The sequence below is a fragment of the Erythranthe guttata genome, chromosome 9 (assembly GCF_056151865.1).
Source record: "Erythranthe guttata isolate IM_541 chromosome 9, IM_541, whole genome shotgun sequence".
In the NCBI taxonomy this organism is placed as follows: Eukaryota; Viridiplantae; Streptophyta; class Magnoliopsida; order Lamiales; family Phrymaceae; genus Erythranthe; species Erythranthe guttata.
Genome location: NC_142541.1, coordinates 14,233,738 through 14,248,606, shown reverse-complemented (window position 1 = coordinate 14,248,606; position 14,869 = coordinate 14,233,738). Strand labels below are relative to the sequence as shown.

General features: G+C 35.2%; 2 protein-coding genes across 2 annotated transcripts; one reads left to right on the top strand and one right to left on the bottom strand.

Annotated features, from left to right (window-relative positions):
* The first annotated feature begins 3,965 nt into the window (after nucleotides 1-3,965).
* LOC105975718 (putative CCR4-associated factor 1 homolog 6) lies at nucleotides 3,966-5,003 on the top strand. The gene is made up of 2 exons (XM_013000933.2): nucleotides 3,966-4,051; nucleotides 4,133-5,003. Exon 2 carries the CDS (start codon nucleotides 4,156-4,158, stop codon nucleotides 4,978-4,980), a length of 825 nt encoding a protein of 274 aa, XP_012856387.2. The 5' UTR covers nucleotides 3,966-4,051; nucleotides 4,133-4,155; the 3' UTR covers nucleotides 4,981-5,003.
* A 620-nt stretch (nucleotides 5,004-5,623) lies between these two features.
* On the bottom strand, nucleotides 5,624-14,763 carry HBT (CDC27 family protein). Its single transcript, XM_013000929.2, has 16 exons — nucleotides 14,201-14,763; nucleotides 13,533-13,605; nucleotides 13,252-13,358; nucleotides 13,023-13,069; nucleotides 11,380-11,477; nucleotides 10,900-11,207; nucleotides 10,328-10,483; nucleotides 9,581-9,794; nucleotides 8,871-9,085; nucleotides 8,721-8,786; nucleotides 7,976-8,095; nucleotides 7,529-7,605; nucleotides 7,250-7,369; nucleotides 6,948-7,167; nucleotides 6,580-6,861; nucleotides 5,624-6,072 (listed from the first exon to the last, which is right to left on the bottom strand). The coding sequence occupies exons 1-16, from the start codon at nucleotides 14,303-14,305 to the stop codon at nucleotides 6,010-6,012; spliced, it is 2,271 nt and encodes a 756-aa protein (XP_012856383.1). The 5' UTR covers nucleotides 14,306-14,763; the 3' UTR covers nucleotides 5,624-6,009.
* Nucleotides 14,764-14,869: the final 106 nt, after the last annotated feature.

Genomic DNA, 14,869 nt, shown 5'->3' with positions numbered 1-14,869 from the left:
TTTTGTCATTTCCGTCAATTTATCGTTATGAGTCAGATACGAATTTACGATAGTGATGGGCACACGCTTGATTCCGTTAGTTTTGATGGAAAATTGACTGAAATAACTAAAAATGTTGAAATTTTGAAATATAAGGGACCAAATATGTTTTTGTGAACATGGGGGACCAAATGTGAAATCGGTGCAAACTTGAGGAATGAAAACTATATTTTTTTCTATTAAAAAATATTTGTAAATTTCGATTTCCAGTCTGATTTAATATCCGATATTGATTCAAAAAAATCCATTTTTTGTTCGAAAAATACCCCAATAATGATATATATTATATCTTATTTATTTTTTCCTTAATTCTTTCATAGTTTCAGCTTAATCATTTTGGGTTTAGATTTTTGTGGTGTTGAAAATAGGAGTCTAGTGCAATTGGAATCATTATAGTTATTTTTAAAATATCATAATGTATCATCACATTAGAAGTTTTAATTTTACGATTTTATAAAAGTGGGTGTTCTTATTTTTGAAAAGTTATGAAAGTTTCCAAAACTTTAGAACAATGTTATAATTTCCCAAATTCCGAAATTTGCATAAGTTTTGGATTTGGAATGAATTTATATATTTCGAAAATTTTGGAATTGGATTTGGAATTAGTTTTATACTTTTGAAAAAAAAATTGGAAAATTTTCGAAAAGGTTGTTAAGTCCAATCGATACGTTATACGTATCATTATTCGAGAGCAAGTTTCGGAGACTTTCTTATGCAGACTTGTTAAGAGCAAGAAGTGGATTCTCCGAGGCTAACATTATCGGAAACGGAAGATTCAGCACCGGTTACAAAGGAATTCTCGATGATGGAGAAACAACGGTGGCAGTTAAAGTACTCAATCTCGACTAACTTTGCAGCAGACGAGGGTGCTTGTTCGATTGGAGTGGCGTATTCGAGAGAGCATGCACATGATCGGATATCGATGGCGGATGTTGTTATCGAACTCAAACGAATTAAGGCTAGCGCTTGTTCGGATCGACGATTATTGAACTAGTTAAATTTTTTTTCTTTCTATTTTTGGTCAGAATTTAAAATGGGGAAATTACAGTTTTTACCCCTCGTGTTTGCATTGATTTCACATTTGGTCCCAATGTTTACGACAAACACATTTGATCCCTCATATTTCTATAACTTAACACCTTTGGTCCTTTCCGTCAGTTAATATAGTGAAGGATACACGCTTGATTCCGTTAGTACTAATGGAAAACTAACAAATGACCAAATGTATTGTTTTTTTTAAACATGGGAACCAAATATGTTTTTTTGTAAACATAAGAGACTAAATACAAATTCGATTCAAACTTGAGGGACGAAAACTGTATTTTTCTCGATTTAAATTTGTAGCTAGTTGTTTTCGGTTTTATCTATCCTACACCCGGTGAAGGTTACACCGGGTGATTTTTCACCGTTGATCTACACACACCAATGTGGGTGTGTGTGTGTTTGTGTGTATATTAATGGTAAAGATCTACCCGGTGTATTTCACCCGGTGTAGGATCTCAAAAGCCGTTGTTTTCCGATAGACAGCTTATAAGGAACCAATAAAATGTCTAAATTGTTTCTAAATAAAAATATCTAAATTACTAGTAACCCCTGAAGTGTGTATAAATTACGAATTAGTCACTTTTATTTGTACCCCTCAATTGACATTTTAATTTGGTATGTAGTATTAATTTTTGGATTGTGATGATTAAGGAGATAATACATAATTCTATCCTCTATAATTCAATATGAGAAATGTATGCCAAATATTTTTGTAATGTTAATTAATTAGCAATCAATTAATTAATCTTGTAGCATTATGAAGAGATTCTGTTTTAATTTTATTCTTTTGGAATGTGAATTATTAATGTGAATCGTATTGCAAAATCTTCTATAAATGAAATATTAATATTTCCCCTTATTTAAAGTGGACCAATCACACATTTTTGTGATAAGAAACGAAATATATTTCATTTTATTTCAAATTAAAGTAAAATAAATTATTTAATCATGGCAAAAATATATTTTTGCTTGTTCCTAATTAGTTTTCTATTCGGAACTTCTGTTCATGCCGGAAATAAATCAACTCGCCAAGACGAAGATGTAAGTCAACATTCATCTTACAATAATAATCAAATATAGCTTATATGTATACACAATTTAAATAAGTATCATATGCTAATAGGCATCGATAATTAAATGCATTTTGAGTTTTTTCATTTATTAAACAATTTTTTTTAATTCCTTTTGTAATTAGGACAAACAATGGTGTATAGTACAAGATCCACTTCCACCAGCTGATAAAATGCAAGGATTTTTAGATTATGCTTGTAGTCAAATTATTTGTGACCCGTTACAACCGGGTGGAGATTGTTATGAACCGAATACTTTGGCAAGTCACACGTCATTTGCGCTCGATATGTACTATGACGTTACGTTCGAATGCAATCCCGATGTTGGTCGTTTAATAACACAAGATCCTTGTAATCTCTCTCTCTCTCTCTCTCTCTCTCTCTCTCTCTCTCTCTCTATATATATATATATATATATATATATATATATATATATATATATATATAAATTCTTTTAAATAATTTCATTTCGAAAACAATTATTTATTATTTATTTGCATATATATAACTTTTGTTTGTTTGTCTTATTACAGCTTATGATGGTTGTCGATATCCATGAGTTCAGTGGGGGTCTATGAGATGTTACACCTGGTGTAATACATCGGGTGATTTTAAAATAATATACTCTCTATTGCCTTTTTCCTTTTTACTAAAATAATATTTCCATAAATGCAATGTTTTAATAGGCTTTATTATATATTTATTATTGGAAAATTAAATGAATGTTTTAACAAGTTTCTTATGGCTTAATTACACATTGCATCGTTCAAATGCACCGTTTTCCTTTTTGCACCCTTAAAAAAAGTTAGTAGTATTTTTGCACCATCGAAACCAATACATCAATCACTATGCACCATAGATTGAATATTTAAAACTCAACAAGTGTAATTTTATTTTTATTGCTTTTTGTTTTTTTCCAGATTGCAACATAAAACTTTGACAATACTATAAAAGTTTAATGCCAAAACCCTCACATTAGTAAAATGTTCATAATTTTTGGGCAAATTACGGCCACACCCTTGAGTTAAGGTCAAATTACGAAAACTCCCCTCATGTTTGGGTAATTACAGCCACCCCTCAACTATGTATTATCTTACAAACCCCTCCCCCCCCCAGAAGTAAATTTACGGATGTTAATTCGGTAAAAAATCGAACCGAAATTTCGGTACGCCAACATTTCATACCGTTTACTGCACCGAATATACGATTTGGTTCGGTAAATAACCGAATTACGTAAATTTTATTGAAAATATTTAAAAGAAGGGGTGGTTGTAATTACCCAAACAAGAGGGGGATTTTCGTAATTTAACCTTACCTCAGGTGGGTGGCCGTAATTAGCCCTAATTTTCTATACTAATAAACATATGCAAAATATTTCAACAATTAAAAATGCCGTATGTGAACTTAATAGAAATATAATAACCACAAAATTGTTTCATCATAAACATAATTTTTTTTTGATAATTATCATAAACATAATTTGCATTATATATATATTCTTATAATTATTTATTGTATAAGTTTCTGTTGCGTTGCATTTAAATATTAATAAATAAATAAAAAGAAAAACTCACTAATCAAAATGCCCCTATCCGAACATCTCGGGCCTAAACCATAAGAACCGGTCCGCCCGGCTTTCGCCCCTTTCTCTCTCTAAAATACAACACCACTTTTTAATAATTAATAAATTTTTATATTTTCTCATCTCTCTCCTTCCCTCTCTCTCCAAACCCTGATTCCCTCTCTATTCAACATATATATATATATATACATACATACATTTTACATATATACATACATGCAAACGTATACATACATATACGTGTATGCAATGTATAATTCGAGGACCATTCTTTAGAGATCCGATCTCTTATTGATTAACCAGCCACAACGCCGCCGTGAGTTTTCTATCTCCGATCGTTTCCGGTTCTAATTCGGATTTTTTTTTTTTTAAATTAGGGTTTTTTCTTCTGCTGCAGATCTCATACGATCGAGAAAAAAAATGTCGCTTATGCCGAAAAGCGAATCGGTCCAAATCCGTGAAGTGTGGGCCCACAACCTCGACGAAGAATTCGACCTGATCCGAGAAATCGTCGACGAGTACCCCTACATCGCCATGGACACCGAGTTTCCCGGCATCGTTCTCCGGCCGGTCGGAACTTTCCGGAGCGCGAACGACTACCACTACCAAACCCTAAAGGACAACGTCAATCTCCTCAAGCTAATCCAGCTCGGCCTCACCTTCTCCGACGAGAACGGCAATCTCCCCGAGTGCTCCGGCGCCGGCGCCGGCAAAAACCGCCACTGCATCTGGCAGTTCAACTTCCGCGAGTTCGACCCGAACGAGGACGTGTTCGCGAACGACTCGATCGAGCTGCTGAGCCGGAGCGGAATCGATCTGGCGAGGAACACGGAGAACGGGATCGAATCGCGGCGGTTCGCGGAGTTGCTGATGTCGTCGGGGATCGTGCTGAACGAGAGCGTGTACTGGGTGACGTTCCACAGCGGGTACGATTTCGGGTATTTGATAAAGCTGGTGACGGGGCAGAAGCTGCCGGAGGAGCAGGAGGGGTTTTTCGGGCTGATCGATGTTTATTTTCCGGTGGTTTACGATATAAAGCATTTGATGAAGTTTGTGAACAGCTTGCACGGAGGATTGAACAAGCTGGCGGAGCTGCTGGAGGTGGAGCGGGTCGGGGTTTGCCACCAGGCCGGGTCGGATAGTTTGCTGACGTGTTGCACGTTTTTCAAACTCAAGGACAATTTCTTCAGTGGTACTTTGCACAAGTATTCTGGTGTTTTGTATGGTTTGGGTATTGAGAGTTGATAATTCTTTTTTTTTTTTTTTTTTTTTTATTTTTATTATTTATTATTTTTTTTTTTGAATTTTGCAGTTGCCTATTGGTAGGGATAGGAATAATTCATTTATAATATTGGCTAATAAATAATAATTCTTATTAATATTTACTACACCTGGTTAATATATAATAAAATCGTTACTCTTTGGAATCCACGACAAATTTATGCTACACCCGATAAAATGTACACAAGATTTATCTTCAAGTACCAACGTGCATTTGTATATCTTTATTTATGAATGGTTAAAATCTACTCAACGTATTGAACCAGTAGTATATATTAACATGCAAAAGAAATATTGAATCGGAGTCGGTAATTATGGCAAAATGGATTCGTATTTTGAAATCACGAGTAAGGAGAAATAATATATAATGAAGGATCTTGCTTGTAGTTTTGGAGTGACGGTTTTGTAGATGCTACATCTAGTGAAATATACCAGATGATTCTGCACCATTGATCTACACGTAATAACACACACCCATGTGTATATGTGCTTAGTAGATAGTTATTTGTATAGATCTATGGTACAAAATTATCCAGTGCATTCCAACGAGTGTAGCATCTCATAGACCGTGACGGAGTGACTATCGTTAACTTGGGTGAATTAAAAATAAATGAGAAAAGGTATATGATGATATAAATGAGACATGAGAATTCAATAGCCATGGGAAAAAGAAAAAAACATATATATAGAAATTACAAAATTTCACTTTTATTTGCCTAAATACAATGATCTAAATTGAGCTACAATTCCAACTTTTTTCATCTTATGTGTACTTCGTTTGGCGCATCAACACAAATTTCCCTCCGGTGATCGATCGATCGGCTTTTCTCCTTTTACCCAAACCGTGCAACAAATCCGAACAGTTTCAATGTGCAAGAAGACCCGAAGCAGGTTATCAAGCGGATCCAGCCGAGGGCACAAGCAGAGGTTAATTGTAGAGGATCACCACCATGCACCACATAAGTCAAACAACCAACCTTAGCTTTCAGTAATTCAATCACTAGATTCACAAATATCCTCGATTTCATCTGGCACATGCAACTTCTCAATGGCAGCCTGTTTTGAATAGATACCAATATAATTAAGGTTCTGTAAAAGCTAATTCGTTTTAAAACTCGCAAAAAATTTCCATTTTGGAACAACATTTTTCATTAAGAATCCAGAGGGTTCCGGTTTCTTAGTTTTCCAATTTATTTTCTGGAACGGAATTGGATTACATATTATTTTCTGATTTTTCTGATTTACTTTTGGAACAAAATTGAAAATTTGAAATACAAGTTTCTTTGTTCCAATAAAAAAAATTATATATATATCAGATTCCAATCCGGAAATTTCCGATTTTGGAAAAAGCTTTTTGGTTCCAATTTTTATAATTCTGGTTTTCGATTTTTCCAATGTTTTTTTTTTGGACCGGAAGTGGGATTAGTTTTCCACTTCCAAAAAAAAATGATTTTTTTTTTCGAAAGTGCTAATTTTGATCCATCTGATTTCCACACCTAACCCTACGATTAATCCGGTAATAATAATAAAAAACGTCATAGTTGCAATAAAAAAACTTGTTACCTTAATAGCAGCAACATCAGTTGCAGACGGTTTTAAATCCAACGCTAGTCCGAAATGAAGCATGGCCTTGTCGTACATATTACGCCGCTTGTAAATGCTACCCATTAATGCATAAACACTACTCTCGCATGGAGCGTACTCTTTGAGTTCCTCAAGTACCCCTAAAGCCCCGTCAAGATTTTCCATGCTCACAAGAATATTTGCCTTCTGATAGAGAGGGAGAGGATTCTTCTTATCGGCTAAAACAGCTCTTTCCATCATCTCTAGTGCTTCATTATTTCTCTGTTAATTAATAACGACGTCAAAAAAACTAATCGCAAATAACAGAAATCTTTTTTTTTTAACTAATATAGTTTTAATCATCTGACCTTCAATGCATGCAAAGCAGTTCCGAGGTACGACATTATAACAGAGGAAAGTGGATTGATTTGTGAAGCCATACGGAAATGATGCTCTGAGAACTCAAACTTCTCTTGTCGGAGATATACCATTCCAAGTCCATACCAAGCATTGTAGTGCCTTGAGTCTATCCGAAGGGCAGTTTGGTAACTCTTAATACCATTTTCGAAATCCTCCAAGGCAACATATCTGTTAAACGAAATCGATTTAAAGTAATAATCAGCAGTGTGTTACATCTAAAACGGGGGTATATAGTGATTGTGATACGTACTCGTGACCACATAAGGTATGGGCATATGCAAATCTGGAGTTTAGTTGCACAGATCGTTGGAAATTCTTCAGAGCAGTTTCGTGGTCTTTCTGTAAGCTATAGCAATTTCCCATTGCGCACCTGCCATATCATGTCCAGAAAATCACAAAATCAAGAAACGAAACAAGTCGACAGCAGTAGTAAGTACTACACGTACATGAAATATGCGTATAAATCCACATTATCAATATCTACGATCCAAGTATGAAAGCTAAAAACGTTAAATGCAGGTGAAGGTACCATGATTGAGGAGCTAATCGGTCAGTGGATATCAGCTCTTGAGCCAGGTAACTCAACTTCATATCTTCCTTCAGATGCTAGAACATGGAGGCAACAGTTGCGTCAATATATAGTAAGAAATATATATCGAGCAAAAAGGGCAACTTAATACAATGACACCTAAAAAAATCAAGCAACAAATATTTTGACTCAGAGAACCCCGAACATTACCACAGTTCAAAATTCTGAAGTTCTTACATTATAACAACACTCTAAATGACAATAAATTACTTCATCGACTAAATCCCGAGCATAAATTTTACAGATGCTTGAACTATTAAGACTACTAAAAAACAGAAGGCATTCGTTCTAGATTGGAACGAGTTAGCCAGCATATCATTATCCTCATAATCATAAATATCCATGATTGCAGCAACAAAAATTTTGGGAAAAAAATAAAGAACTCACATATAGAACTGTAGAATATATATCCATTCCCTCCAGACTGTAAGGAGAGGCAATACGTGCAAGACTGAAAGCGCGATTGGCTTCAAGGTAATCAACCAATTCAAAATATGCTCTCCCGACCTGTCTTTCAGTGAATGTAAAGTCCACGAAATATTAAATGTCAAAGACTGAAGTAAAGAATAAATAAATGCAGACAATTTTGTGATATCTATTTATTAAGCTGTATTAAATAAGTTTTCAAAAGATGAACATGGTAGAAAGTTCTTTCTCTACCAGTACATGTCCATAAAGGAAATAAACTAATCAGCCTGGTGAATGAAACCAAAAATGATAAAGCAGGCAACTCCCCAAACTATTTCAGACGCACAATCTCTCCGCCATTAACAAGTATTTGTTCAAGTGGACCCTGGTCTCCTTCAATATTTTTGACAGATCACTTTTTATTAAATTTCGTTTCCATATTAAGTAAGAGAAAATCAATATATTTGAGATGAGGGAAAGGTAAGAGAAAAACATATAATTTACGCCATAAGAAAATATAATACAGTAGTGTTTCGGAATTGTATTGCATATATTAATAAGGACGGTCTATATTGTTAAATATTAAAATTCTATATGTGATGTAGGGTAAAGTTTGCCTATTTTCTTGTGTTCTAGAGGTGGAATGGCCTGACAAAGTAAAACAAAGTATGAAAATGTGATATCTCTGTAAAATGTGGAAAACAATGAAAATTCAACAATCTACCTGAGAAAGCACCCATCCGGTATTATAATGCTTTTGTGGAAGTTTCATATAGATATTAAGTGCATCCTGGTCCGAACCAAACATAATTATTAGTATGGTGAGAAAATTAATGTCATTATACTTTTCTTAAAAAGAGTGAAGTATTATTACCTGGCATCTGCAGAGACAGGAAAGTCTGAAACCTTCCCCAAGAAGCCTTAAAAGACTCAATACATCAGAAGCACCACCTATGACTTTCGAGCTGCTCAAAGCACCTGAGGACCTTATTGCTCCTTCTGGTTCAACGGACCCGTTACCGCCACATGGGGATGAGCTCGAATTACTAATATTTAATCTAGATTCGTCACATATTTCTTGATGACCCCCTAAGAAAGAAAGATTTCTTCAATTAGTCGGGGTATAAATCACAAGACAACAAACATTAACCGACTAATTAATAATAAGACAGTTATATTGATTAAGGTATTTCGACAAATATCAGTTGATCATTGACAATGGTTACTATGAAGTTACACGTGCAGACATCTAAAAGTAAATCACCCTTGCAACTCTTAGCTTAAAACACATTAGAAACTACACGAAAACTGAAAACCACATGTAAAGCCAGTGGATCAGTTTAAGTTATATATGATAAAATATCACGCAGAAAGATGTCGACTGTCTACAACAATTAGATAACCGTATTCACTCCAATATTGTCAGATGCAGCAGTTTGAAAATAATCCGATCACATAAATCTAAGCTATTTTTCTAAATATCATCATGTATACAAGTTAATACATAATCGATACTCCATTAAAAAAATTAAAGACTAAAATGATTAATTTGATGAAACAAATTTAAAAAGTTTAATTAATCACCTTCATCTGCATTCTCGCTTGCCCATGACTGACCCTTTCTAATTGTCAAAGATCTTGAGGACAACATGCCTGACTTACAACCTCCAAGATACTTAGAAGAGTGGCTTATTAAATTCCCAGAAATTATGGACGTACTTGAACTTGTGTTAACAGATTCTCCAGCGAGTCTCATGCTTCGTCGCTGCCCAGAGTCTGAAAATAGCCTCTCAGATACCTAAATGCATAGGAATTACCAACTCTAAGTCAATAAAAGAACCGAAAGAAGTACTGAAAATAAACAAATGAAATACGCAGGATTTAATGAGGGTCGAAGCAGAAAGCCAAAAAAAGTAAGCAAATTTTACTCGCAAAGGCTGAGCCCTCCAGACAAAATAATTCCGAAGGAAAAAACTGGGAGTTGAAAGCAAACTCAAATGGTCTAAAGTGTTCTACAAGTTAATTATCCTAGGAGGAAATAATCAATACGGAATACTATGAAAAAGTGCTTGCATTTTAATATTACCATCAAACCATAAATATTTTAAGTTGGAGGAGAGGGGAATAAAGGAAACAGATTATGAAAACCACGTAGGATGATGAAGAGAGTGGTGTGTGTGAGTGTGTGTGTGTGTGTGGGGGGGGGCAAGAAACAATGAGTAAGGTACAAAAGGAGACAATTATTTGAAACTGGTGCCAAAATGAAAGGAAAACATGCATCAACTGATGATTGTGGAAGATGTACTCAGGGAAACATCAACATGTCCTAACCTTTCTTAACTTTCCTTCGTCGACAAATTTTCTTCTAGGGCCTGGAATGGCAGTGTTCACCGTTACTCGTGGAGTGCTATCAGCTCCGTATGTTCTCGTGCTTGGACCATTTGGCAGTGCATTTCTACACAAGGGAGGTGGAGCAACACCTGACAACTGCAAGATATACAATAGTTTGAGGACAATCATAAGATAAATGTAGAAAGAAAATGAAAAAAGACAACTGCATCTGTCATATCATAATTGAATGTGATGCACTTAACTGTGCAACCGAAGATCAAACTCAATTGAATCGGAAAAGAAATTCTGTAGCATGATCCCTAAGTTTAGGGTACAAGTGAACGATTTCCAGAATCTTGGGGTGGAGAGGGGGTGGGGGGTGAAGAAATCTCCATAACAATGTTCGGTAAATGCCAGGTTCTAAACTAACACGGAGTGGTAGATAGGATGAGAACAATTATAACTTCAACTGGGGTTGGTGCATCGTACAAGAAACAAATATATATTTCTCCTAGAACAGAAAAAAAATGCACTGGACCAAGACTAAGCCCATATGCTATACATGATTATACCTGTGACTGGGCAGCCATCGGAGAAGGAGTATTGTAGAACGGCAAACTAGTGGTGGGCCCACCATTTAGAGGCTGATTGGATATTGTTCCATGATGGTTTCCGGATACATCTCGTAGGTTATGGCCGTGTATATGCTTTTGTTTCCTAGGACTAACATCTTCTGAGCCTAAACTTCTGTTCATAGAAATTTCATGCTCCTCGTTTTGCGCCTGAAAACTCTGGGAAGTCGACCCTTGATGTATGTATTGCTTTTGAATGCACAATGAAGCTCCTTCATCAAAGACTTTAGGAGCTTCTTCAGCCGCACCTGAAAGATACCAATTATCCAGTTACTAAAATATGGATTGATAGGCAAGACGTCGGAAAGATAATAACTGAAGCAGCAGTGCAGCACATCAGCCATTTCCTTCACCAGACAGGAAATAAAACATGTACAGAGATTCACAGAAAATTATCAAATTAATATACTTCATACACACCTAATACACAGAGTTCCTCATAAGCAGCCCATAGTAACGGATCCAGTGACAAAGCCTGGTTGAAGTGATTTATAGCACTCTGCCTTCTATCTGTATACCTGACACAAATCAGATGATAATAAGTTTAAATTTTGAAGTACAGAAACATTATTTTTAAATACAAATTGATATATCAAAACCCAGCATCTATTAAAACTATGCCCGTGGAAGGGCATACAGGGAAAAGATAAGACATAAGGTTACACACCCAAACAAAAAGACTTGAACTACATGACAGAAGAATTGTCTTGTTACTTCCAGCTAGCCACTACTCTTATCTCACTACTTTTGCGTTCTATAAAATGCCTAATATTGCTCTCTTATTAGCTAATTATCCAGCTTGAAGTAAGACTAGTTTATGCTAGAATGAACCAGAAAGAAAACCTTAATCACATTTTGCAGGTCACCTGAATTTTTGCAACTCTTCAGCAGTCATACATCAGAACATGCTTCCATGTTTTATATTTCTTTAACTTAATCATGTTCAGTAACATAAATTTGTTCTAGACTACATAACCACCATTCCATGATACACCATGAACACTGTTTCCCCTCATTCTCCTGTTGAACGGATGTCTCCAAGACAGACGTTTCGAAATAGAATTGCTAGTTTTTTATGACTGAGAAAGAACTTTAGAGTCGATTAATGGGACTCTTGCTGGAGGAATTAATGGGACCAAAACTTAGCTAAGTGGAAATATGATTAACTGGTCCTATGATAAAAATTAAAAAGATATGTTTATCAATTGTCATTTGAAGTCAACTATACCCAATTATGCAAAACAAAGGGTCTTCAAGGTAAAATCTGCAGCACAATTCTCCAAATATAAGAAGAGTGCCGCTTTAAAGTAGTGAATTGTCCCAGCTTTTATGTCACTAAGGTTTCGCCTAAGTGGTATTGGAGCCTCTCCCGCAGTGGGGTTGGGTGATAGGTCGAGGATTTGAATCCATTGAGTGTCTTGCAATAGCCATTCATAAGGACAAATTTAAAAAAAAAAAAAAAAAAAAAAACACATGCACACACACACACGAAAAGAAAAAATGTCCAAGTTTTTAATTCATGCTTGTAAGATTTATTAACAGTGGCACCAACTAGTCTCAACATGATATTATTATATGTTAATAGTTACGTGGAACTATAGCCTAAGGATCCATTTGATAGGATTTATTAAACCTGATATATAACTAAGCAAGGCTAATATTTCATTTGCAATATGGCAAGGGACGATAATCTATTGTTGGCCCAACACATAATCAAGCAATTTGCTTCCGGACTTCATGTGGAATCCACTATAATTATGTTTCCTATATTGCAAATGCAATTAACCGATGAAACACTCTATTTGGTAACATCAATTATCATAAAGGGAAAAATATTGAAAAGAGAAAATAATCACAATTTTCTAGTACTTGCCACTAAACACAAATAAAGGTAGCAATATTCAGTGCAACCATATCCTAAGTGATCACATCCTTCCTATTGAACGAGGCCTAAATGGAAAGTATATCCCCGTCTTAGGTTAATCGATTTAAATCAAATGAAAAGGATATAGACCCTCAAGTGAAATTAAGCATTAAAGAATAGGATATAACATGTTTAAAACCTGTATACAAGTCCAAGAAGGTAATGCCCGGCAGCTCCATTTGGAACCTGCAACCAGTAAGAGAATAACTGACTGCTCCATCCATACGAAGGAACAATTGAAAATATAACATTTGAAGACAAAAGAAGTAATATAACCTTTACGGTAAATTTGAAACTCAAGTATGGGCATAGTGAGTGACAATAAAATTAATATCCATGCTTACTTGTCACAAATTACATGAGCATACCTCTGGACAGGACTCATTAGGGGATAATGCTGCTTCTGCTTCATTCAATAGATCCATCTGAAAGCATGACAGTGCGAACAAGTAACGGGATTGAGCCATATGTGTTCCTTCAAAGAAAAGACAGCATACAAACAACGGAATAAGGCACTTCTCAAGAAAAGAGAAATAATTTTCAGTTATGGAATTTCACGAACATATGAGGAAGCGGTGTGATGTGTTTCATCTAAAGAGGATCGCTCGGTCAAATTTAGTTAAATCTAGACAAACATTGAGCGGCATACCTTTTAAAATGTGGTAAGCACAGTGCGCCTGATTGTTTTGCAAGTAACAGCTAGCAAGCAACTGCATATTTTTCTGTATTGAACAAAAATAAACAACATGAAAACGAAGATGTTGCAGCCAAGATTTAGTCTAATTTACATAGTTCAAATTTGGCATCCTTATAATCGGTTAAGAAGGCGTAAACCCAAAAGTCATCGAAAAAAAGAAAATCTTTCCCATTCCAACGTGTAAAGTTATAAGCCAACGCCACTTCCACCATATACGACAAAATTCCAAGTTAAAACCTTGGAGTTCCAACTTTCAACCAAGCCATCGTTTGACTGACTAGGTCAAAAACCTAACTTTTACTACCGTTTAACAAGAACTAAAATTTGAATAACAAGCATTGGATCTATAGTTATATACCCAGCCTCTCCTCACTCAATTACGGAACACGGAAATAATAAATAAAACTCCCAGTGTCCTTAGAATCTATCATTTATATAAAATAAAGACCAAACTGCAATAAGTGCATCATTCTCAGCTATGCATCTCAAACCTGAACCGAGAGCAATTAAAACAAAAAATAAATAAATAAATAGCTGTAATGCACCAACAGACTGAATTATGAAGACATAAGTTAAAACAAATTAAAATTACAGCAGCAAGTGGAAAACGCTCAGCTAACCTCAGAAGGAAACTCGGCGCAGAGGCGCTCGCACATGAAAATGGCATTACGGTAAATTAAGTGCTGCAAGCTGTTCCGAACACAATCTGTAAGAATAGCCTCCATTTATTCCGGCACGTACAGGCGGGATTGAGAGAACTCTTCAATCAGCCAATGTGTATACTTTTCAAGCCACCCACGAAGAAATTCACCCGATTTACGAAATATAATTGAATCGGAAAAAAAAAATCAAAAAAAAAAAAAAGGACGAAGACAGAAAATTCCGGGGGATTATGCAAAGTCGGGGGATGGATTTGAATAATCAAGCATCAATAATCGAAAACCCTAATCATAATCATCATTTCTTTCGTGAACACGAGCAAAACCCCTCTTTTTTCACCAAAACCCTAACCCTGCAAAATTTGAAAATTCAAAATTGCTCTAGTACAAGGGGGGCAAAGGCATAGTACTACTTGTTGCGCAATTTGGGAGCTAAACGCAATTAACTGAAAATATAAGGACTGGGCTTGTAAATTCTCTAAGATTGTCTTAAAACACTTTTTAGTTTTTTCAACAGAAACAATAATTATTATATTATTTTACATCATTATATATATATATATATATATCAATAGTTGAGTTAATATAATCAACATAAATCATAGAAATATTTTTACATTATATATATAA